Source organism: Bradysia coprophila (assembly GCF_014529535.1).
Source record: "Bradysia coprophila strain Holo2 chromosome X unlocalized genomic scaffold, BU_Bcop_v1 contig_12, whole genome shotgun sequence".
NCBI lineage: Eukaryota > Metazoa > Arthropoda > Insecta > Diptera > Sciaridae > Bradysia > Bradysia coprophila.
The window spans coordinates 6,475,707-6,500,271 of NW_023503293.1; the positions used below are offsets into that span (position 1 = coordinate 6,475,707).

General features: G+C 36.2%; 3 protein-coding genes across 6 annotated transcripts; 1 reads left to right on the forward strand and 2 right to left on the reverse strand.

Annotated features, from left to right (window-relative positions):
- The first annotated feature begins 12,074 nt into the window (after positions 1-12,074).
- On the forward strand, positions 12,075-17,590 carry LOC119067345 (major royal jelly protein 1-like). 4 transcript variants are annotated; one of them, XM_037170257.1, is made up of 7 exons: positions 12,075-12,691; positions 15,732-15,950; positions 16,012-16,196; positions 16,261-16,428; positions 16,494-16,904; positions 16,964-17,203; positions 17,272-17,590. In XM_037170257.1, the coding sequence occupies exons 2-7, from the start codon at positions 15,734-15,736 to the stop codon at positions 17,410-17,412; spliced, it is 1,362 nt and encodes a 453-aa protein (XP_037026152.1). In that variant the 5' UTR covers positions 12,075-12,691; positions 15,732-15,733; the 3' UTR covers positions 17,413-17,590. The 4 variants fall into 4 exon arrangements, with proteins under 4 accessions (XP_037026152.1, XP_037026149.1, XP_037026151.1 ...); XM_037170254.1 differs by having other exon boundaries at positions 12,075-12,376; XM_037170256.1 differs by having other exon boundaries at positions 12,453-12,609.
- A 2,254-nt stretch (positions 17,591-19,844) lies between these two features.
- LOC119067347 (dolichol-phosphate mannosyltransferase subunit 3) lies at positions 19,845-20,413 on the reverse strand. The gene is made up of 2 exons (XM_037170258.1): positions 20,129-20,413; positions 19,845-20,050 (listed from the first exon to the last, which is right to left on the reverse strand). Exons 1-2 carry the CDS (start codon positions 20,276-20,278, stop codon positions 19,907-19,909), a joined length of 294 nt encoding a protein of 97 aa, XP_037026153.1. The 5' UTR covers positions 20,279-20,413; the 3' UTR covers positions 19,845-19,906.
- A 500-nt stretch (positions 20,414-20,913) lies between these two features.
- Positions 20,914-22,453, reverse strand: LOC119067348 (39S ribosomal protein L3, mitochondrial). The gene is made up of 5 exons (XM_037170259.1): positions 22,264-22,453; positions 22,120-22,204; positions 21,794-22,051; positions 21,433-21,722; positions 20,914-21,364 (listed from the first exon to the last, which is right to left on the reverse strand). Exons 1-5 carry the CDS (start codon positions 22,332-22,334, stop codon positions 20,941-20,943), a joined length of 1,128 nt encoding a protein of 375 aa, XP_037026154.1. The 5' UTR covers positions 22,335-22,453; the 3' UTR covers positions 20,914-20,940.
- Between the last annotated feature and the right edge of the window lie 2,112 nt (positions 22,454-24,565).

Below are 24,565 nucleotides of genomic sequence, written 5' to 3' on the forward strand. Positions count from 1 at the left end.
AATAAAAAATCGTCGAAAAAATCGCCAAAGTGTGAAGAAACGCCCAGAAACATAAAGAATGGAAAATTTGTCTTTCTGACGTTTTTTCTTAGTGTTTCTATAGACAGATTGTGAATTTTTCGTGGTGATTTAACAAATTAACCGAAAATTATGATTTGGTTCGATCATGAAGTTTATTCTTTTACGAAAAGCGTATCCATGTAAGTTATGTGTTTATCCTTTTATGAGAAGTAACTTTAAGTTGTTATATTCGATTATGGAATTTATACTTTTACAAAAGGTACGCAAAGGTGTCTTTTACGATCTGAGGGATTCTTTTGAAAAACAGACTACCAAAATCGAACGCATTTTCTAGTGTCATTTTTTATATGTACTTAGAAAGGACTTCGACCCTAGAAGCCAAAACCACTTTCAAAAAAATTCTTCGAAGCTTGTGTGGCCGGTGAAAAACCGAAAACTTGCATTTTTCTTACAAAAATTTCTCCAGTTACATGAGCTGGTCATTTGGGGTGTCATTAGAAAGGTAATCACATGTAGTATTGAGTACTTATTGGTTTTAAAATTTGTCCACACTGAAATATGTTCAGTAAAGTTTTCAACCGAATACTTACACTGTTCTTACAAAACCGTGTACCTCACGCCACTGCTGCATTCCTTCTATATTGTGGTAAGTTTCTGTTGTTTGCTGATGACTTGAAGATATTTCTTCGTGTGAGCTCTATACTCGATTGTGTGTTGCTTCAACGTGACCTTGATGCACTCTCTCGCTGGTGTTGCCGTAACCGCCTTCCGCTAAATGTTGATAAGTGTAAGGTGATTTCCTTCCACCGATCCAGAGATCCAGTGTTGTTCAACTACTATATCGACGCTTCCATTTTGGAACGTGTGACGCTTATTCGCGATCTTGGAGTCTTTCTTGACTGTGCGCTCAATTTTAATTTTCACTTTGAATATGTTGTATCGAAAGCGTATTCGATGCTTGGATTCATGAAACGAATGTGTTACGGCTTCACCAACTTGAGAGCGCTTGTTAGTGTCTACTGTGCACTCGTTCGCTCGCATCTTGAGTATGCCTCGGTTGTATGGTATCCCTGGCAAACCGACAGAGTAGCCAAGGTCGAGTCGATACAAAAGAACTTTGTCATTTATGCCCTCTGTAGGACTGTTAGGAGAGACGCTAATTACAGGCTTCCCTCCTATGTGTCTAGGTGTGAAACTCTCGGGATCGAGACTCTGTCGAGGCGAAGGCTAAATCTGTGTGCATTTTTCGTGCATGATCTTCTCAGCTGTCGTATTGATGCTCCCGACCTCGCTTTAAAGTTCGTCGTTAACCGACCTTCCAGGTCCCTCCGTTTTCATGAGTGTTTGCACGTTCCGACTCATCGCACCTTTTACGGCTTTTTCGAGCCGGTTTGCAATTTGTCCAGGATTTTTAACAATTTTAGTCGTTTGGTTGACCCGCGAGCCAATAGGGCCACGTATCGCCGTTTGATCAAGTCTCTGTCAATTGATTGTGAACTGAAATTCGCTGTTGGCTCATATGTTTTCTGATACCGTAGCCGGGTAGTTGGATGAAGATTGGTTTCAGTATTGCTAAGACGCGATAGTTATTTTTCTTATTCAAGTTTTTTGTAGTGATAGTTGGTTTTCGTTCTAAGTTTCGTCAGGCTTCATTTGTTGTTTATAATTTTTAAGAGTTTGATTGATAATCGTTGTAATCGTTCATCATCAGTTAGCAAACATGCTGTCGATGATTATTCCGAATAAAAAAAAAAAAAAAAAAAAAAGACACCCAGAACACAGTTCGATTTAAATCTTTGACCCAATCTGAATTTAAAATGTTACACCGGATGACCCAAAGCCAGCTAAAATAAAATGGGGTTGTGTCGGAGGTTTTACCGAGTTCTGGTAAAATGCAGAGCTTATTTTAGAGAATTTTAATTCTGAAAATTCAAAAAATTGCTGACAAAATTCCCAGACCCAGGATTCATTCAGACATTAAATTCTCTAAATTATGCCCTGGCTTGACTCTATTTGTGGTATGGTGTATCAACTACATTTTGGGAATCGATCCCCATGAACTACCCATTAGAATTAAAGAAAATTGTTCCAGTAGAACTCAGGTTATAGAATTATTGACTTCACAACTTTGGATAACATTTGGGTAAATGGTTTAAAAGTGCGGTAACATTAGGGATCTCAATCTCAAAAAGTGACAGTAACTTGATAAATTATAGAAAATTCGGTTCAGTTTTATGTTAAAGAAATTTCGATTGATAAATGTTTGAGACACTCCAATTTAGAATTTGTGTAGATTTTTCGTGTCTTGGATTACAAGCGCTCTGCAGTTTACAAGTCTCAACTTTTACCGTCGTTGTGAAGAGATTTACATTGAAACACAAATTCTTTGCGAAACTAGGAAAAATTATGAAGGCTACTTCAGGGGAACCGCGTTCGCTGGACTATTTATTGCAGAAAATTTCAATTGCGATCCAAAGAGGCAACGCTGCGTGTGTTCTGGGGACTTTAGAAATGGATAGAGTAGATGATTTTTATTTGTTGTAAAATTTGGTTTTTGAAAAGATCGTTTTTTTACGGACTGCGCCATTGTGAGCAGTCTTTTTTTCGCCTATTTGAATAAAAAAGTTTAAAATTTGAAACTTTGCGAAGAATTAATTCATTTTCTTTCCAAATTAAATCTTCTTCCAACTGAAAACGGTCAAAAACGAATTATTCAAAATTAGTAAGCATCAAAATAATTTCGATTGTGTAGTCATCTCTGCCGTAATTCGCATGTCGGACTTAGTGCAAAATTTAAACAAAAGAATTCTTTTGTTTAAATTTTGCACTAAGTCCGACATGCGAATTATGGCAGATCTACAGACGAGTTTCAATCATCAAAATGAACAGCCCCATTCAATTGAGTTAAGAATATTTGGATTTTCTCTTCATCAATTTGTATCGAGAAATGGTCTCATGAAGTTCGCATTGTGATTGAACATGCACAAATTCACTGTCCCGATTAAACATTAATCCAAGTCCTTTGCCATTAATTCTACGGCAGTAAATCTGTTTCTTTCTAACATAACTTTGCGCAACAGCAGACAACTATTATGTCATTGTAATTGTCTATAAAATTCTGTCAGTTTATGATGAATCTTCACCGGTGCTGAGATTTCGCCTGACAAAAGTTGTCGAACCTGATCAGATTTCAGATTTTTTTTCTCCGGTCACAGGTGCATTTCACCTGATCCATCTTGTTGTTTGTGAAATGTTACTGTCAAAGCTTAACCATCGGATTCAATGCTTTCAATATCTTCCGTATGCAGGGGCACCGAAAGATGATTACACAAAATCTGAAACAAACTTAGCAACGATTTCGCATTATCGTTTCGCAGTGGTAGGCCGACAATATGCAAAGAGTTTTGGAGTTCATTCTGTAACTGCAGTTGGTTGTTTTTTTTCAATTGCTGATACGTCCACAGAAGGTGAATTTGAAAATTGTTGAATGTCGGAAAATGAGTGCATCGTTGGACCTTTTTGTTCTTTTAACCTGTTACAGACGGCAAGCATATGAACAGTATTATTATCGGGTCTATTACTTCCGTTGATCAAAGTATTTTTAATCAGTTGATTTCAAATCTTGTACTTCATTTTTTAACATGCATTTTACCATATAAAGGACCATATTACCCAGAGCTACCAACGTTACAATAGTTCCACTTTTTTTAGTTTCACTTTTTTCGTGGAACTATAAAAAGTGAAACTATCTTCACCCTGCATATATGCAGCGTTACAATAGTTTCACTTTCTAGATTTCAGATTCCCAGATATCTAGACTTTCCAGCCTAAAAAAGTGGAACTATTGTAACACTGCATATATGCAGGGTGAAGATAGTTTCAATTTTTATAGTTCCACTTTTTTAGGCAACTGTCAAAAGTAAAACTATCTTCACGTTGCATATATGTAGTGTTACAATAGTTCCACTTTTTTAGTTCCACTTTTTTCTTGAACGTGAAACTGTCTTCACCCTGCATATATGCAAGGTTACAATAGTTCCACTTTTCTAATTACCCTTTAAGGTTTGCCTTTTCGCACATACCTTTATATTTTCGAAAATCATAGAAAAATTATGGAAGTTGTAGCTATTGTCGAATATCTGCTTAATCTGAAGGGAATAATGAGGAAATACCTCGAGACTTTGTTTCAGCGAGTGATGAAAAGAAAATGAAGCAAAAGAATTAGGATCTACCGAGGATTAAGAGTAAGTTCGATGAGATGTTTGATTCCAGTGAACCTGTTGCTCGTGCAAGACTGCGTCATCAACTGTAGAATCTTCAAAGTGGCTGCAAGTAGTTCCATCGAGTCAGTTAGGCTTACTATGGGATAATAACTTTGCAAGAATCGCTGTTGATCTTCGTTTGGGTTCTGATTTATGTGAGGAACACACGTGGTAAGGTCGTTAAAAAGGATGGATTACACGGTCTATGATGCAAGATAACCAGGGACTATTTTAAGGAAAATTTTCCCTATTTTTATATTTTTCCCAATTTTTCCGAGAGGGTGACGCACTTCCATTTAATCCAAAAAAAAATTTTTAGTTTTACCGTAATAATTGGGCTACCCACCTGAAAAATTTGTAAACTAATTACGAAAATTAGATTTGCACGATCCCCAGGTCGTTTAAGTACTCGTGAGGTATAGGAAAAATTTTTTTGTTAAAAATGGTATTAAATTTATTTAATCCATTTAATCCATTTAATCGACTTTACACTAAAAACTCCTAAAAGTGGATTTTTTCGCTTTTTAACATTGTAGTATGAGTTGTAGTACGTGGTTCGATCAAAATCAACCATTTTTAAGACTTTTACAGTATTTGGTAAAATGAACTTTTTTCCTATTTAATCCATTTAATCCAATTTTTATTCCATTTAATCCATTTAATCCATTTAATCCATTTAATCCATTTAATCCATTAAATCCATTTAATACCATTTATTCCATTTAATCCATTTAATCTAGAAGTGAGTCACCCCCCGAATTTTTCCTATTTTTCTTAATTTTCCTAATTTTTCCTGTTTTCCTCAATTTTCCCTATTTTCCTTAATTTTTTTTTCCAAATATTGCCTTCTCACCTAAAATAGAATAGTGTATCAAACAAGCATTTTTTAAATTCGGAACAGTGAATTTTACATTAAAAAAATATTTTGTGAGACATAGCTGTAGGGAATGCAATCCCGGACGGTTTTTGCTATACCGGGATTCGGGATTTTAAATCTGAATCCCGGGATTGATACCGGGATTTTCGGTATTGACAAGAAATTATGATTTGAGTAACAAAAACACTTCTACAAAAATTACTAGCAAAATTCATTAATTTATTGTCGCTTCAAGAGTTTTGACTTATAATGATGGTAATGACATTTTAAAACGTTTTTATTCTTTTTGAAAAGGTATTTTCACATTTTTGTTTCATGTAGGATCTGATATTTCTAAGCCCACAGATTTTGACAGCTGTTATATTGTATGCAATTTTTGAATTTATTCCTAGTTGAAATATTTGTCGCACACGCATAATGACCAGTTTACTGGGACAAAACCCATTCAATATAAAGACTGTCAAATTTGTGGATCTAGAATTTATGTAGAATCTGTTGAAAACGAAAATGTGATAACTTCTTTATTTTTTAAGTGAAAGAACGCACAAACGGTGCAGCGTTTCGTCGTTCAGTCTTAAACAAATGGTGATGAGTTAAACTATTTTCGTGATGAAAATCTATAGTCGAATTCAAATAAAAGACAACAGAGAATGTGACCATGACAACACATTAAATAAAATCAACGTTACTTTTCGTTAAAATCATAAAAATTGATAGAACAATTAACCGGCATCGGGGAATCTGTCACACACGATCATAGTATGGGCACACCATCAATTTGTATGACGTGCCAGATTACCCTACGCCCAATGTCTCACAAAGTAGTTTTTTTTCATTGAATTGTTTATTTGATACACTGTTCGACTTAAGGTCAGAAACTAATTTGGAAAAAAAAGAAAATTTTGAAAATTAAAGAAAATTGGGAAAATAGGAAAAATAAGGAAAACAGGGAAAATTTTCATCAATCTTTTCCCAATTTTCCCTATTTTTTTCCCTGTTTTCCTTAATTTTCCCGATTTTCCCTATTTTCTCTATTTTCCTTATTTTTCCAATAATTTTCCCCAAAATAGTCCCTGAAGATAACAGCTCAGCATGACGGCGGTAACAATATTTTTCTCATGCATTCTCTTCAGCAGGATTTCCAAACATTTTACAGCCACCAGGTATTTCTAGAGATGATAGTAAAAGGCCGGATGGAATGACGTTGATTCCATGGAGTCACGGAAAGTCTCTTATATGGGATGTAACAGTAGGAAATACATTAGCGCCTTCATATGTCAATGAATCTAGTAAGAAACAGCGGTCGATCATTAGCTTTTGAAAGTTTGGGGCCAGAAACGATGAATTCCATTAAGAAATTAGGAACAATTATGAAGGCTGCTTCAGGGGAACCGCGTTTGACCGACTATTTAATTGAAAAAAAAAATGCAATTCAAAGAGGCAACGCTGCATACATGCTGGGGACATTAGGAACAATTAGAGTAGATGACTTTTATCTATAGTAATATTTATTTTTTTGAAAAGATCGTTTTTTTACTGGCTGCTTTATCAGTCTTTTTATATCGCCTATCAATAAACTAATAAAAAGAAGATGATTAACGCCATTTACACTGTACGGCCGTGGGACTTAGCTCACGCTATGGTACATATAAGTTTAAATTTTACATCACTTTATCAATAAATGTTGTCCAATGATTGGATCGATTTTCGACTTGTAGTCAGGGGGTCCCAAGTTCGTGCCTCGGCAAGAATAGTTTCTTCATTCGCTCCTTAAAATTTTTCTTTTGAAAGAGTAAAGTACGAGCGGCATGTATAATTTTCGCACAACACGCAAAAACGCTTCATGGGAATCTTTTTTGTTTTGTCGTGTTTCACCTTCGGCTCGAAATGTTGAAAACGATCCGGGATCTCTAGACTAGTTTTTTTATCACTTTTTATAGCAATAAGTTCGACTCGATTTTATTATAAAATACGTTTATTTTGAACTTATTACAACACAGCAAGAGCTTTAAAAATGTCTAGTTTAAAGCTGGATCCGTTAATAACAGACTTAATTGATGATAGGAAACGATTTAAGACTACGTGTGTCTCCTATCTATCAATTCTTCACACTGAAAATGGTAAGTTTCTAGAGGAACTTGACTTAGCATTTGCATTTTACATGCTGACTTAGATTAATACAACAAAATTACATCGACCATTTTTAACAACTACCTTACAGCAAGACCGTAACGTGCCACTTTGTTTCACAAACCCAAACGTGAACCGTCGAGTATGACAACATTCGTGACGAAAACTGTGTTAACGGTTCCAAATCATATTCATTCTAAGTAAACCTTTAAAGGAAATTAGAAAAGTCGAACTATTGTAACCTTGCATATATGCAGGGTGAAGACAGTTTCACGTTCAAGAAAAAAGTGGAACTAAAAAAGTGGAACTATTGTAACACTACATATATGCAAAGTGAAGATAGTTTCACTTTTGACAGTTGCCTAAAAAAAGTGGAACTATAAAAAGTGAAACTATCTTCACCCTGCATATATGCAGTGTTACAATAGTTCCACTTTTTTAGGCTGGAAAGTCTAGACATCTACGAATCTGAAATCTAGAAAGTGAAACTATTGTAACGCTGCATATATGCAGGGTGAAGATAGTTTCACTTTTTATAGTTCCACGAAACAAGTGAAACTAAAAAAAGTGGAACTATTGTAACGTTGGTCCCAGAGCTTGACATTATTTTTGTCGTCGTTATCGATAACAGGTGAATAGCCGTATGTGGCAGGTTAAGCTCATTTTTAAGGTTCTAAAGGACTTGCGTCACGACTCACGACGCCCTTCTACCGGCACGTCATGATGAATCATTTTGATTAGAACTAAATCACATTTTTTATTGAATTATCTGTTTTCGTTGCAAGATACGCTGAACACTCTTATCTCATAAATAATGGTCAATCGAAGATATATTTCCGTTCACGCGGTAGTGAGAATTTTTTTACTGAAAATGATTGTACCGAAATCATTTGTGATTTTAGTCCTGTTGAACAGTTTGATGTGTTCCGATGCATTAATCGGAAATGATTTATCAAATCGAATTAAGAGTGCAATATCACAGGCAACGAAACAAATAGAACTACTTCGCATTCAGTCCAAAGTTCCAGGTGTTTCTGTTGGCGTTTCATATCGTGGCGAAGAGATATGGGCGGATGGGTTCGGATTTGCTAATCTAGAATCTGGCACTCCATGTACAAGTAGATCATTGCATCGTATCGGTAGCATAACGAAGCCAGTTTCAATGCTCTTGCTGGGAAAATTGTTGGAAGAGAATAGATTGGATTTGGACAGAACGATATATGATTATCTCGGTGATAAGTTCCCTCGAAAAACATTTAACGGAAATGAAGTGAATATCACGCTGAGACAATTAGTGTCGCATATGGGAGGTATTAGACACTACCTGAGCGATACAGAATTTTATCAAAAAGTTGGTTGTGACTCCATATACGAAAGTTTAAATTACTTCAAGGACGATCCATTGATTGCCGAACCTGGCACAGAGTACCATTACAGCAGTTTTGGCTACGTGACTGTAGGCGCGGTCCTGCAATCCGTTCTGACTGAAAACGAAACTTTTGAATCGGCCATGCTCAGTATACTGAAAAATCAGCTGGGCATGCGAGAAACGTTCTTTGATGAGGTGTCCGAAATTTTACTGAACCGCATCAGTAACTATCAGCTGAATGAGGAGAACCAATTAGAAATCGCACCATTCGTTGATGAGAGTTGCAGATGGCCAGGAGGTGGTTTGTTATCAAACGTTCACGATTTGCTTAAGTTTGGGAATGTGATGATCGACAGCAATAAAACGAATAATGGATTTCTGACAAAGGCTACTGTCGACAAACTTTGGGATAAAGTTGTACCCATTGGAGCGACTGATATATTTAACACTTTTTATGGAATGGGATGGCAGCTACTTGAACGAAAATCAACAGATTGCTCAGAATGTGAAACGGTTCCATTTTCATATGCTGTTGGCCATAGCGGAGGGTCATCTGGTGCAATAGCTTATCTTGTGATTGTTCCAGAGGAAGAGATGGTTGTGTCATTGTTGACGAATGTATCACCTGTGCCACCTCTGATCGAAGTTGGCATCGACATTATGTCAACGTTTATTGAGTATGTGAATCAGGCTGATTATTCTCGCGAAGGTGAAGACAGTCATGGAAATGCGATCTCCACTAATTCTAAGATGGTTCCTCTCTTCGTGCTGACAATATTTTTCATTGGAAATTTATTGAGAGACTTTTAATAGTGCCCTCTTATTACTGAGGAATCAATATTACTAAGATTGTATATCGCATTCGCAGACAAATAAACAAACTTAAAAGTGATAAAAGTTGTATAAGATCGATTTCTCCTAATGATTTTTGTGTCCCGATCGCAATGTAACATGCCAATGATACTACAGTCAGTGGACCTTCAAAAAAATGGTTTTATGCCTCTTTTTAGGCGCCGAGTAGAGTCGGTGTAAATCGGTAAACAGACCTAACCGTTTTAGGGAAAGAACGAGTAAAATCCAAAGCAACAATCAAAACGTCTCTCTCAAACGACCATGGAATTGATTTGTGCAAACATTTTCTTAAATTTAGATTCATTCATAAATAGGTTATCTGTGATGCTTTATCTTTATTGCTCTCTTTCTATAGTTGTACAGTCTGCGCGCTAATATTTTAAAGTGACTGATGAAGACATAGGTACCTATTTGTGCTATATGTTTACTGTTTGTCTTTTGATTTAACCCAGTAAAACATTTTAATTTAATCGGATTGTTTTAGTATGCAGATGATGCACAACACTTTTTTATTTCTATTGCGAAATCATCGAGGGGTAAATCACTTTAGGTTTATATGAGATTATTTTGAAGTGATTCGGAAATCATGCGTCGACAACAGTCGGGAAAGGTTTTTCACAGTTCAAGAGGCTTTTTCAGTTTATGATATGGGATTCACATAGTTCTAGGTATTTAGTTGTTGTATACACAGACATTATATCGATGCAAACAGTAAATTCTGGAAATTTAAGTTCAGCCTCAACATCAGCAAATATTCCTAAAGTCCCAAATGTTTCTGCAAGACCAGGATTATTAGTCATTCAGAACTCACTCTTAATGACGTCAATCATCATCACCATTCAAACGTAACTGCAATATATTCCATTCACATCTAGAGAGCTGGTTGCACGAAAGATATAAGAGTCGCCGAAAACAGTGAGAACAGTTACCCCATATTATATACTTACATTAAGAAAAGATACAAACGACAAGACAGCAAAAATTTCTTTTTACAAAAAACACGTTTCAGTGCAATAAACTTCGATGGATCGGAAGAGAAATAAAATAAAATTTGCAAAAAGAATCAAGATTTTTACGCATTTTCTTGAAAGAAAAAAAAATGAAAAGAATGACGTATACCTACATCGACCCGACATACATTCATACTTACTATAAAATACAACTGGAGCCGGTGCAACGAAATAAATTTTTCTTTATGCTTTGCTTATGCTCATCATATGCACATCATCTTTCACTATTAATGGTAATCCATTCCGGATATTTTATTGGCAATCATTTTTAGTCATTAAAGATTTCAAGAAAGTTTACGTTATATTACAAAACGCAGTAGTACTTCTCTAATAGTAATTTATGCAAGATTAATTGCATGTTAATCTGTTAATGTGGATCATGATTAAACTATCATCGTTATAGCATATAGGGTGTTTCGAAGATTAAGGAAGATCACGATACCCTGTGTCTCTCGAGGAGTGATCTGCTATTGTTTAATTTTTGAGAAGTTACCTGCCAAATGATTTACTTATCTTTCTTCAAGGAATCTACATTTCATTTATCTTCTGTAAGTTGAAAAAAATCATAATTTTCAGCATGAATCTAGTTAGCAAAGACAGTCACTTTACACACTCAAATTTCCGTGAGCATATAGCTATTTTGCTAACTAGTTAGTAAATGGGCTTGTTTTGCTCACTAGATGCGAGCGGAGCGAGTTCGGCAACACACCGTGTGCGCAAAATAAGCCCATTTACTAACTAGTTAGCAACAAGATTTTATCTACTGTAAGTTGAAATATTCATAATTGTCAAGCAAAACACATCACCAGAAAATCCTGCTACACATGATCGTAGTAGGATTGTGTCAATTGCGTGCGCATAAGTTGCTATACTGGTTATATCATTAAGGATATAGCTAAATATATAAACTTATGCGCACGGAAATTTTAGTGTGTAAATTGACTGTTTTTGCTGAAAATTATGAATTTTTTATACTTACAGTAGATAAAGTTTATATATTTAGTTATATGCTTTATGCGCACGCAATTGACAGAATCCTACTACGATCATGTGTCGCAGGATTTTGAGTTGATGTGTTTTGTTTGAAAATTATGAATATTTCAACTAACATTAGATAAAATCTTGTTGCTTACACGTTAGTAAATGGAGTTTTGCGCACTCACGTCTAGTGCACAAAACAAGCCCATTTACTAACTAGTTAGCAAAATAGCTATTTATGAAAGAATATCATATACCAACCAAGGCTTATATTTTTAGGAATTTTGAAAAAATATTTTTTTTTCGGAACTTTTTTGAATTATAATCCCCAAAAGTTGCGTCACTCTGAACATTTTGCATGTAAAAAAAGCCCCAGCATCTGAACAATTGAAGATAAAATGAAATTTTTCTTAGAATTTTTTTTTGTAATCATCGTCTTCACCTTCTGTCCCATCAAACATTTCGCATAAATGAAACATTACTCAAGAATAATTCCCCCGATGATTGTATATACCAATTTTTTTTTAAACTCCGTCTACATCACAACATCACTCTGCTTAATAATGTTGCTGATATATGAATGATCTGTCGCGCGCGCCTTCGTCAAATAAGCCAATACAATATTTACATATCGAAATGTAATCAAATCGAGAGAGCATGATATTTAACTTGAAATACAAATGGAAACAAAGATGAGCCAAATTGTGACAAATATAAAACAATGTCATGCTTTTTTTATCCATCGCTTAATGTTTTGTGTCAGTTAGGTGTTAACCGCAGACTAAATCGGTGAAAATCAATTTTTATCAATTTGTGTTGTTTCTTTTTTGCATATTTTTATTATTTTTTTTTTTGTGTGTGTGTCCGGATATCGCGGGTAATCATTTCATTTATATTCTATTTTAATTGGCGATAAACGAAAATCGACAAAGCTGAATAGGAAGGAACCAATAGAAATAGATTTTTAGAATTCGATTTTTTAGTCGTTTATAATTTTGTGTGTTTTGAACATTAATTTTGATTTCGAACACGGTGAATAAGTGTTTTGATTCAGTCGGGTGTCAATTAATACGTTAAATTGAACATCATTTTTCGGAAAGAAATTTTGAAGTAAGTTCTTCGTGTGTTGGGTACATTAATAACATTATACGTTAAAGTTCTCACTATAAAGGCTGATGTGTGTAATTTCACGGTACGTTTCAATTTCGTGAGTCAGTACTTTCTGCGAAACAAAAAATTGGTTGACCTTATCATTGTCCTCTTTTCCTGTACTTTACTTGCAACCGATTGATTCGGTCTGTTCGGTCGTAATATACTTATTAAAACGGAGAGTATTTTGTGTTTATAAGTACATTTAGACTCGAATATTGACTCAAATTTCAAGTCATGTCATGATCTGATATTTGAGTTTCGGTATTAAAATGTAATGAGAATAGAGGCCATTTCACGTACAGACGAAGTCTGCGAAATTTAGACTTGAATTTGCTTCTGCCGATTTTCAGCTGTTCCACTCAACATACAAAACTGTTTTTTAGTGTGAGTGAACCAGCTGAAAAACAGTGGAAGGAAATTCATATCTAAATTTCACTGACGTCCACTAACTAGAACACGAGTTACTGGGAACTTGCTGAATTTGAAGCAGCATGAATGATGCAGTTCGGCTAGGAAAAAAGTAAATTTAATTTAAATCAGTGATGATTTCAGGGCAAAATCGATGCCACACGATCTTACCTTCTGTTATTATCGTCATACGACACGCTACAATTGTTATTTGGGAAAAAAAAAATTAGAATTTCTAGAGGGTTGTCGCTACGCCAAAAGTCATCCACGGTGGGGTTGAACAAAACTTAAATAGAGTCGCGACACCACCTCTGATTTTTTTGTCATGTTCTGGTTGAGGGACTCGAGTACTACACGAAACTGTATTCAGTTTCCGTATCTGTCCAGTAGCCCAGTTCACGTCAAAAAAAATGTGTGCAGAACTCTCAGCAGAATGTCGTTTCCGTTTCTTTTTCCAATAATAAACAATTTCCTTGAACAGGTTCAGAGGTCGCGTAACGCACTTGAAGGAGCATGCGTTTCCGTGCGTTTCAATGCGCATAGCACATGTAAACTTCGAAGGCATTGTATGTTACTCAAAATCAGAAGCTGAGCATCTTGCGCCTTTCGTCTTCAAATTTGTATTCAAAATAAGGCAGACCTGGAGTTTCAATGCGTAGCAAGACTCAAAAATTACTTCTTTTTTTCAATAATAAATAAATATTGGAACAACTAGATTTAAGTAGAACAAATTGTTGGGAACATACGTGAATATGGAATTTTAAAAATTAAAACATTTGAAAATTTGAGATATAATAGTTGATGTTTCAAGGTACAATATTTTCTGTCGAATACAATTTAATAGTGGCTCGATGAAATCGTTTGGCCAAAATCACGGTTATCTGAAAATTTTATTCACACCGGTTTCCCGATGAGGCTTGCATTTCCCGTCCAGTCTTCGGTTTCCCAATGAGACTTCCAATGGTTTTTCAATAAAAAAAAACGAAATGAAAAAACAAAGAATATTAAAATCTTATTGAAAATCAGAAAGTGACTCAAATGGAGAAGTGTCTTAGTGTCTTAAAAAGGGGAAGGATTTGAAATGAAGAAGCCGCTTGAATTTCGAAATTAACTAGAAAGATAGAAAATGTATTCATGGAGCTATAGTCATGAACTAGGATTTTTTCGCTTGAGTAAGTTTTCAGCTAAACAAAAAAAAGCGCTCGCTTCGCTCCCAACTTAATACTACCAATCATACGGACAGAATATTGCTGAATTCATTGCAACTCAATTTTACTAATTTTGCTGCAAACTAAATGTCGTAACAGATACTTGTTGTGAGGCTGGTATGGTAAGTTTGGTATCCGAAAACTGAATACAGTTTCGTGTAGTACTCGAGTCCCTCAACCAGAACATGAAAAAAAAAAATCAGAGATGGTGTCGCGAATCTATTTAAGTTTTGTTCAACCCCACCGTGCATCCGAGAAAATGAAATTTCAAAGTTTCAGTGGAGGGGAGAAAACCACTAATTTTTTGTTTGCGTTGTGAAATAGTTATTTTCCGCATGCTAAAATGTTTTTTAGCGAATGAGAATCGAATTCGCTGAAAAAGCCTTTTAACATAAGTTAGGAACAAGGTTTTTTTAAACGACGTGGGAAATAAGCGACGAATTTTTAGCACTAGTTAGGAAACGTAATTTTTTCAAATTAACGTTAGAATGAAACAAGAAACACAAAGAAACACGGTGCCTACGGTGATTTCATCAGCCTCCGAATATTCACTTTGTTCATGCTAGAAGCAACGCTCTGATCGAATTAAAATCTGGCGTTCCGTTTCTGCCGTCAATTTTACTTCATCTAACAGAGTGCCGCAAAATCTATTCCTTCAATATGTTTACCAAAATAAGACGGCGGTTTATAGATTTCTTTTGACGTTGCAAAAGGTTAGTTACTCACTTCGTGTGTAGTGCATCTGTTTCACAGCATCAAGGAAATTATTATTTTTCTGTTGATCGTAAATTTTTAGTCAATAAAATTCAAAGAGCAATTAATTACAAAGTCACGGCTAATGACGATATTATCTAGACCGTACATCCCGTACATCTATTGCCGCTCCATCAGCAATAAATTCTTGTTAAAACAAGTTCATTTCAAAATAACTTTACGTCTGATACGACAACATACACGGCGATGATAAGTAATAATACCTAAGGTGAAAACATCAACCGGTCATCAATATTCTTGGGCGCTGAATAATTTAAAACAGAAAATAAAAATCTGCGTAATACTATGCTATGTTATTATAGAGTCAACAGCAAATTAAGAATAAATGTTTTTAATTTAAAATCGTTTCTAAGCGAAAATTTTACATGTCAACCGAACACTTAGCCATTTTTCCATTGGATGAGAGATGAATTTAAAAATTTTTAATTTAAATTCAGTTCGATTCATGACCTTTGTATCTTCTCAGAAGATTCGTCTCATTCTTTGGATTCTCCCAATTGTATTTATTCGACGCAATTCAAACACGTGACGATTTTCAAGTACACATTTTGATTAAATAAACAAAAGGTCAATTTAATTCTTAAAAAAATTTGAATGTCGTGGTACAGCTCATACGTTCTTCGTCTATCGCTTCAGTTATGGATTGCTAAATGAAATCAAATTTTCTTTTAATTTTTATTCCAATCTCAGATATGAAAATGCCTACAAAGACTAGCTCTGTCGTTTTGCTGCTAATACTTATGCTGAGTAAAATATCGACGCAGCAACTAGTTTCGCTGAAGCAATTAGCCGAATGGAAGGAATTGGAATTTGAGTTTCCTTCCCCAAATATTCGAGAAAATGCCATTCTGAACAATGGCTACATACCGGGAAACTCTGTACCAATTGACGTAGATATCGATTATAGAGGTGATTAGCAGTTTAGCTTATGTAGCGTGAACGTAACGAAACAACAAACATTTTTTTGAAGACCACGCAGCATCTAGAGTTTTTGTAACCATTCCTCGATTCACCATTGGCGTACCCATTACTCTGGGAACGGTGACTTCAAAGTATGGCCCCAACGGACCTTTAATACAGGCCTATCCTGATTATAACTGGCACAGTAGCCACGGTAGAAACTGTGATGGTTTAACATCTGTTTTTCGAGTAGCCGTAAGTGATCCACACGACAGTTTGCTTTTGTATCAACAGTAGCAGTAATAGCTGTTTTCCACAGATCGATGAATGTCGGCGACTTTGGATATTGGACTCGGGAAGAATCGGCGATAATCAACTATGTGCACCACAAATTGTGGTGTTTGATTTGAACACAGATTTATTGATCCATCGATACAAATTTCCCGACAATGTTTACAAGCCAGGAGTGTCGCTGTTTATAACACCGGTTGGTATCAGTGAATCCAAATCGAATACTATTTTACGAGCAACAAATCAAATCACCGTATTCAGGTTGTAGACGTCAGGGATCCCGGACCACTTGGAGCCTGTGCAAACACAATGGTATACATTGCTGATGTGAACGGGTTCGGTGTGATAGTTTATGACTATCGTCGAAATGTGGCTTGGAGAACGCAAAACAAATATTTCTATCCGAATCCCGATAACGGAACGTTCACAATTAGAGGCGAAAGTTTCGATTTGATGGACGGTGTGCTAGGTATGGCATTGTCGCGTAAAAGTCCAGTTCCACGTGCCTTTGGCTTCCATCACACGCTCGCCTCTACACCGTCAATCGCCAGCGATCGTTATTTATTCTTTCACTCTCTGGCTAGCATCACTGAAAATCGCGTTGCGTTAAATGTGTTAGACAATCAGACAGCATGGAACCAAAATCCCGATCATAGTCCCAGATCATTTGTGGTAAGTTCGATGAAGATGAAAATGGTTGGCAGCAGATTGTCGGACGAAATTATTTTTAGAAACTTGGATCGAGAGTTTCTCAAAGTGCTGCCCAAGCGATGGATAAAAATGGGAACCTATTTTTCGGGCTGATGGATCCAATAGGGGTGGCGTGCTGGGATTCGAGCAAACCATACACGAGAAACAATATGAGATTGGTCACGCAGAACGATGAGAAACTGCAATTTGCCAGTGGAATGAAGGTGGTGCTTAACCGAAAAAACAAAGAGGAATTGTGGGTTCTAACGTGCAGCTTACAGGTAAGATTAAATCGAATTTTGAATAAGTGCCGCATGGTTTATAACAGAGCTTTCGAATTTCCACACAGCGAGTGATGACCGGCAGTATTAGTTCGAAAGTAGTCAATTTCCGCGTGCAAGCAATTCAAATTGACGAATTGTTAAGTGGATCGGAGTGCACTCGAGCTGGCATAGAAATGGGATCTTCGATTTCATTTCCAGTTTATTGATTCTAGTTTTCAAAGGACAAATTTCTGATCTGAATGTAACTGTTTGTGTATGTGTGTGTGTCTTGCGAATTCACCATATGAAACTATCGGAAAGACTATCACAATCACTATAACGGCAGCTCGGTAGTTTCGGGATGTAAACTTTAGTTGTAAAATAAATTTTTTATTTATTTATCTAGCGGAGCTCAGGCCGAGCATTGTTTAAAAATCATTTGTCCGAAATGGCTACATCATCAGATCGTGTACTCGATTGCTGTTTTATTACAGTTTTTATAGTTTTATTATCTTCTCCTCCTTCTGACTCCAGCATTTCCTACTGGTTTATCTTTGAAAGATTGTTTCCGTCTTGAGATATCAGACGTATTGTAGCAATTAGCAGGTAAGGAGAGATTTCAATGAAGTAATAGAGTGAAAAAAAAGTTTATAATTAAAGAACAATAGGTGTCCGAGGACTCATTCTTGGCCGAGGATTGGTACACTCACCCTACACGAGCAGTTTAGTAGTGTTGGGGTCTTCTTCGTTTTTACGCTGCATTTTCAATTATAATTCGATTTATAGCATACGATCTCGGCAATGAAAATTGGTCGTGTGTTTTTGAAAACGAAACGATTTCTCGGATCGAAGTTTTGGGTTTAGATTATGTTGAGCGTGATTTTACAACTAAACGGTAACACCAATGACCATGACTATCGACGAAGTGTAACTGTTTTCCGTAGAAGCCATAGCATTTGGCCTCCCCGGATCAAAACTGAAAATAATGCTAGTTTTCAGCTGACACAAAAATATCCGGTACTCTATTTTATATACTTTGGAAGTGGTCTCCTCCTCCGATTTACATCGACAACACATTTTTAAAGTCATTTTTTCTCGTTTAGCTTAAATCAGACATATCAATTGTTCAATTCGGCTCTTTTAGGTAGGCTGAAGGGGATGGTAGGTAACTTAACGAAGGAAATTTTTTTAATTTTTAAGTTCTGTTTTTGTGTTAATGATGCACCGTGGTTTTCCGGGCAAATGAAACATTCCCGTGAAGAATAGCCAAAGTCTAATCGCCAAGAAAAATCAGCGAAGTGTGAAAAACACCAAGTAAAATCGTCAAAGTGTGATAAATTTGTCGTTATGGAGTTTCTTTGCGGTTTGGCGTTTTTTCTTAGCGTTTCTTTACACTTTGGCGATTTTTCTTGACGTTTCTTCACACTCTGTCATTGTTTCTCTGCAATTTTTTATTGTTGGCTGATTTATTAAATCTCCAAGAAAAATCGCCAGAGTGTGAATAAACGTCAAGAAAAATCGACGGAGTGTGAAGAAACGCTGAGAAACATAGAAAATGGTAAACTTGTCCTCATGGTGTTTCTTCACGCTTTGGCGATTTTTCTTGGCGCTTCTTCACACTCTGTCGATTTTTCTTGTAGATTTAACAAATCAATCAAAAATGATGATGATTTTGTTCCATCCTAAGGTATTTGTCCATTTATTCTTTTACAAAGGTGACGAAAAGGTGTTTGGTTTTATCCTAAGAAAACTATAACGTAGGTAACGTAAAGCCGTCTTGTTCGATCTCATTAGACAAAATTTAAGTTTTTTTATCCCATTTAGCAATTAAAAATGTATTTTTTCACTTTGGCGTTTCTTCACACTCTGGCGATTCATCATTTTTGGTTAATTATGTTAAGAACAAGAAAAATCACGCCAAAGTGTGACGATTTTTCTTGACGTGTCCTCATATTCTGGCGATTTTTCTTAATGATTTAGCAAACGCCAAAATGTGACGAATCGCCAAAAAATAAAGTCTTGGCGATTTGACTTTGGCGATACTTCACGGCTGTAAATGAAACTGCTTTTTGCATAGGTATGTTGAATTAATCTGATGCGTGTATGGTGCAACAACAAATTTAAAATGGAAAAGCTGTTGAGAATCACGATGAATTTTTCGTTGAGTTTTTCTTTAATTGGCTCTAATAAGTATTCTGCTGATTTTCGTATCACATTAACTTCGGACTTTAAGCACGAAACGCTACACTCCGTTTACGCTATAACAATGGAAAAATAGAACAGTTTTCGTTGTTTTTTTGAAAACGGTGACCTCAACGGAGTGACTGCGAATCGGCCTTAAAAAACCAAGACACTTTTCGCGTCCAAAGTAACTGACTCAGGGTCAAGTTACATGATCAATTGGAGTAGTATTTTCGAGGTGTGGAAAAATGATTAGAAATCAGAGGAAGTAAACAACGGTCACGTAACTAGTAAGCTAAACTGCCGATCGAATTTTTTAATTTGGATGGTAGTGACGGTTCGTACATCTTTTATGATAGGAATATTTAGAGATTGGGAGAAAATGTATGAAGCCATATAGCTCAGACCACCAACGTCTCACAAAAACTTGCTTCATCGAGCGCTTTTCATCTCAATAAAATCAAACGCACATCTCACGCATTTTATCAAGTAAAAAAACAATTTTTTATATTTTCGCATAAGCAGCCACACAAAGTCTCACTAGTTACTTTTCTCTATGAACCGAAAGCCTCTACTCGTTAAATCGTCCCTAGCCTCTTTGATCTGTCTTTGTAGTTCTTCGGCTGCTTCCGGACAGTCATTGAATGTGAACACTCTGTAGAGAACGGTGAATGCTGCATAGGCCTGCGATGGCAAAAACAAAAGGTTTATGGAATATTTGGTGATTGCATCAGAAAATGTGAGTGTCTTTATGCAACTTACACCAAATAAAATAATGAAAATCAGTGGCGCAAGTTTGATTTCAAACATCCAATTGTCAAAAACACCGGACTGTATTTGTTTTGTTACGATGGCAACGTAGGTGACTAGGAACACACTTAACACGAACAGCCATTCCATTAGTTTCGTCATTTTAATTCGATTGTGGAATGTGACCTTTTGCCTATATGTTAACAAGCAACTGCACCGAAACTGCAACTCTATGAACTGATAATGTTTATGTTTTGTGATGTGTCGATTCAGCTCGAATTGATCTTACTATGTGACGTCAACTGACAGCTGTCATCGCAGAGAAACTGGCTGCACATTTTCTCAAGCGCGACAAATGAACGCAACATTTGAATATAATGGAAGGGAGTGGATTGGTGTGGAAAGTCCGTACGACCGACGAATAAAGATACAAACTATACTCTTTATGAAATAACACTCAGACCGAAGTCACACGATAGACGAGAGTATTTTTCTGTGATCGACAATTATGCTGCATTTTAAATTGTGCTACAAATTAGATTACGCAGCATAATATGGTCAATGTCAGCAACGCAAAATTGCTAGTGTGTTCTCTGCCTAAGACACGACAATTTAAGTACAGGGCTATTGATGGTCAAGGCTATTATTCCATCCATCCATAACAATCACATTACAATTGACGCAAATTCAGCGAAAAATCTTGAACTGTCATGAAAAATCACCTAAGAACCTTTGTATAATTCTGGGAACTCTTCTACCAACAACGGTAAATTCGTCAGCAAACCAAAACAACTTTGTTAATCGACTATCGTACAAATTACTATTTATTCTGGCTTATAGAAAATGGTTGCATCTCTGAAGTCATGTAACTCATCTGACCAAATGTCATCCGGCAAGGCTTCATCATACTCTGACGTGGATGTAGGAAATGGTGGAGATTCCTTCAAGCGGCGCAACGGTAAAATGGTATCGTAAATGGTCACCGAACTATTGGTTGCGCCCGGTATACCACAACCGCTCACCCACAGCACGTTGTATTTTGTATTGATGCGCCAAATTTTCAAGCCTCTTGCCGTTCGACTCCGATTACCCATGTGACCGGGCATTTTTGTTCCGGGCCATATTCGAGCCTTATTGCCACCAGCGCCAACATTACCGCCTCGACGATGTGTCTTTGTAACACCGTGCGTAGCTGGCATACCTTTAAAGCCCCACCGTTTCATAACGCCTTGAAATCCACGATCAATGCTAACTCGAACGGAAAACGAAAACTTATTCGAATTCAAGTGTTTCTGTAACGGCAAAGTAATACTAACGTTCTTCCGCGCACGTCTACGTAATCACCAACGCGAAAATGGCTGGCATTTATTGGTGTACCAGGTGGTATGTACGCTTCTGGACAGATGAAAAAGCGTGACAGCAATTTCTTCGGCATAACGCCCGAATCCTTGAAGATATTGCAGTAGTCTTTCGTGAGATACGATGGATCGGTACTTTCAGCTCCAATCAAGAGACAACCGTATCTTTTCTTTGGTTGTACAGCTCGTTGCGCTACTGGTGCGGATAGTTCCGGTGGTGTGTATTTAATGACATGGTTGTCAACAATCTTGAAATGAAGTAAATTAGTTTTTTGGTCGGTGCCTGGTGTACCAGATCACAAAATAGAAATCGAATCACCTGTATCATTGTTGTCACTATTCTTGTTCCATCTTTCAGCCATAATGGAACATGGCCAATTTTCCTACCAATAGCACCGCTTCTATACAAGCCTTTGCGCCATTTAACTCTAGATTCAACTAGTTGTTCAATCGGTCCAGCAGGAACACTGTTTTGAAAAGTCTCCACTCCTTTGATCAATGACGGCGGCCCGAATTTGTCCGACAAAACTTCTTTGATGAATTTTTGATTTTCAGCCGTTATGAAATCGTCATGAATCTTGGCAATGATTGAAGATGCTCAATTATAAAAGGGAACAATTTTCATCGCAAATGGAAACTACCTACCGTTCGGGCTTTTCGAACGAACCAAACGGGATTGCGTAGTCGCGGAGCAGTGTATTTGTACTTGTCTCGCTTGACAATAAAATTGCTGCAATTTGAGGTTAACATTTACTTTGGGCTTGAAAATTTCATGGAATAATCAATTACGTGAATCTGTTGAGGTTCGTCTGCAATGTGTTGATGCATCCCCTTGCAGCATTTTGTAGCAACAGCGACATTTTTACGATGTTATTCTAAAATTTTCAACTCCTCTCGATATTAAAACTTTTCTTTACCTCTGCTGACATTGACATTTCGATCGTATGTACATACCGGCGGTGCGGTATGTGGAATGGGTACTCTTTGAGTGTGTGTGTTGAAGTCGGTACAGTGTTGCGAGTGTTGTCAAAAGTCTTTTGTAAACCGAAAAAGTGAACGGCAAAAAATATCAAACTTTTTGGCGGTAATCTTCGCTTAACGGAGTTTAACGGTACAGTGGTTCAAATAGCGTTCGATAATAACTGTTGGCTACGTATTTGGTGTGAAGTATCGATGTATAGTAGTATTTTATCTAGTACAAGCAACTAATGGCCATATATGAATGAGAGATATACACGATATACATGTTGGTAGTACCGAATTTGAGCTAGTTAGTTGTCGAAATTGTATGAGACGATGGTGTAGCGATGTGCTGAAGCGCTGTAGGAGCTACAAAGTCTCATACATTTTGACAGCTAACTAGCTCAAATTCGGTACTACCAACACAGTTTTTTTTGTTCCACGAATATTCAACTTTGTCGTATATATCACTCTTTCATATAAGGCATGTGCAAATAACGGGAAATTTCTCTACTGTAAGGCAAAATTTCGTATAACGACACACAAATTGTATGCGTGTATGCGGTTTGCCTTACAGATGAACAATAGAAATACAATGACAATTTCTCTCTGCACTTTCCTTGTATGCTAATAGCCCTGTCACAATCATACACAAATGTATGTATGTACACATCATGATTCCAATATTTCTGAATTTTTTACAGCTACTTTACACGTTGTCGTTGTGTAGGCCTAATTTCACTAGGCTCCCTTCATTTCAGCAATGCTGTTGGCTGAACAAAATTATTCATTCGCGAGCCAACATATTTTTATTGAATTAATTGAATTTATGCAATGAAAGTATAAAAAACCAGGTATAGTCAAATGTCGGCCCAGAACACATAGAGACTGTGAGTGCGTTAAAGATAAATAAGTATTTCTGAACAGTATGCAATGTGTCGGACGGCAGAATCGAACCAGATTCACTGGAAAAATTTCACCACATTACTTGAATTTTTTTATCGCCCAAAAACCACTTACAGTGGAAGTGTGACGCGAGTCTTTTATCCACTTTCAAAAGAACAGATCTCAGTGGGATGATGTTTACATCTTCGACACGCTAAAACAAATACGTCACAAATGGCTGTTGATGAGGATAGTGTCAACAACTGATTCAAAAAATTGGTTATTAAAACTGAACATCTGCCACTTGTGGCGCATCTTCCTTATAATGAAATATTAACTTATTTTTAAGGATCAATTTTTTGAATCATGAAGAATATTAAAAGTCACTTCATTATTTTCAAACACTTTATTAGAAATTAATTCAACTACACACAAAAACACAATGTCACTTTTAGTATGGTTAATTCTAATAGTCGCGGGTCGGGTGAGACAACTTAAGACAAATTAAACTCAATGAAACTGAATGAATCCTTAGCTAGCGTTAAACCTTTACTTATAGTGAATTTAACATTGAAGGTATAGCAAGTCGTAAAAAAACCATTAAATTTTATTGTTTTCCCATATGCGCTTATTCATAAAAAACCAAGATTTTCATCTTCGGAATTTCTTAATTGTTTTTCTCTCTAAGAGGTCTTTCTCTTGTACTAGTTCAATCATACATTTTCCATATAGTCAATGTATTTTGAATTTCTCATAAATCAAAAGACTTTCTTGAGTAGAAATACTCCCGCAAGCATTTGGCGGTTATTTAACGAATATTGAAAATATAATGCAATCGACAATGATATACAAAATTCTTGTTGCATCATCTTTAATCGCCTAACTTGCTACTATAATGATAATCTATTTAAATGCGTTATCTCAAAATTAAGTAGTATGAGATCTTCAAGAATTATTTGAATTAATTAATGATTGAGAAATAATTCCTTTACAATCAGTTGTTTACATTATCCTCATCCTCCCTATCCTCATCATATGATGATTTATTAAATAAGTAAATAAAACCGATATCAATTCTTTTGTAAGTGGATAAAGTAACTTGCCTCACGCTTCCACTATAAGTGGTTTTTTGGAGATATCAGTTCTTTTGTAAGTGTTCCGTCATATTTTCCATCGAATCTTAATTAGAAAGTAAGGCTTTGCAAACCATCCTAATCTTAAAGTTCCTTAGAATTACATCTGACTT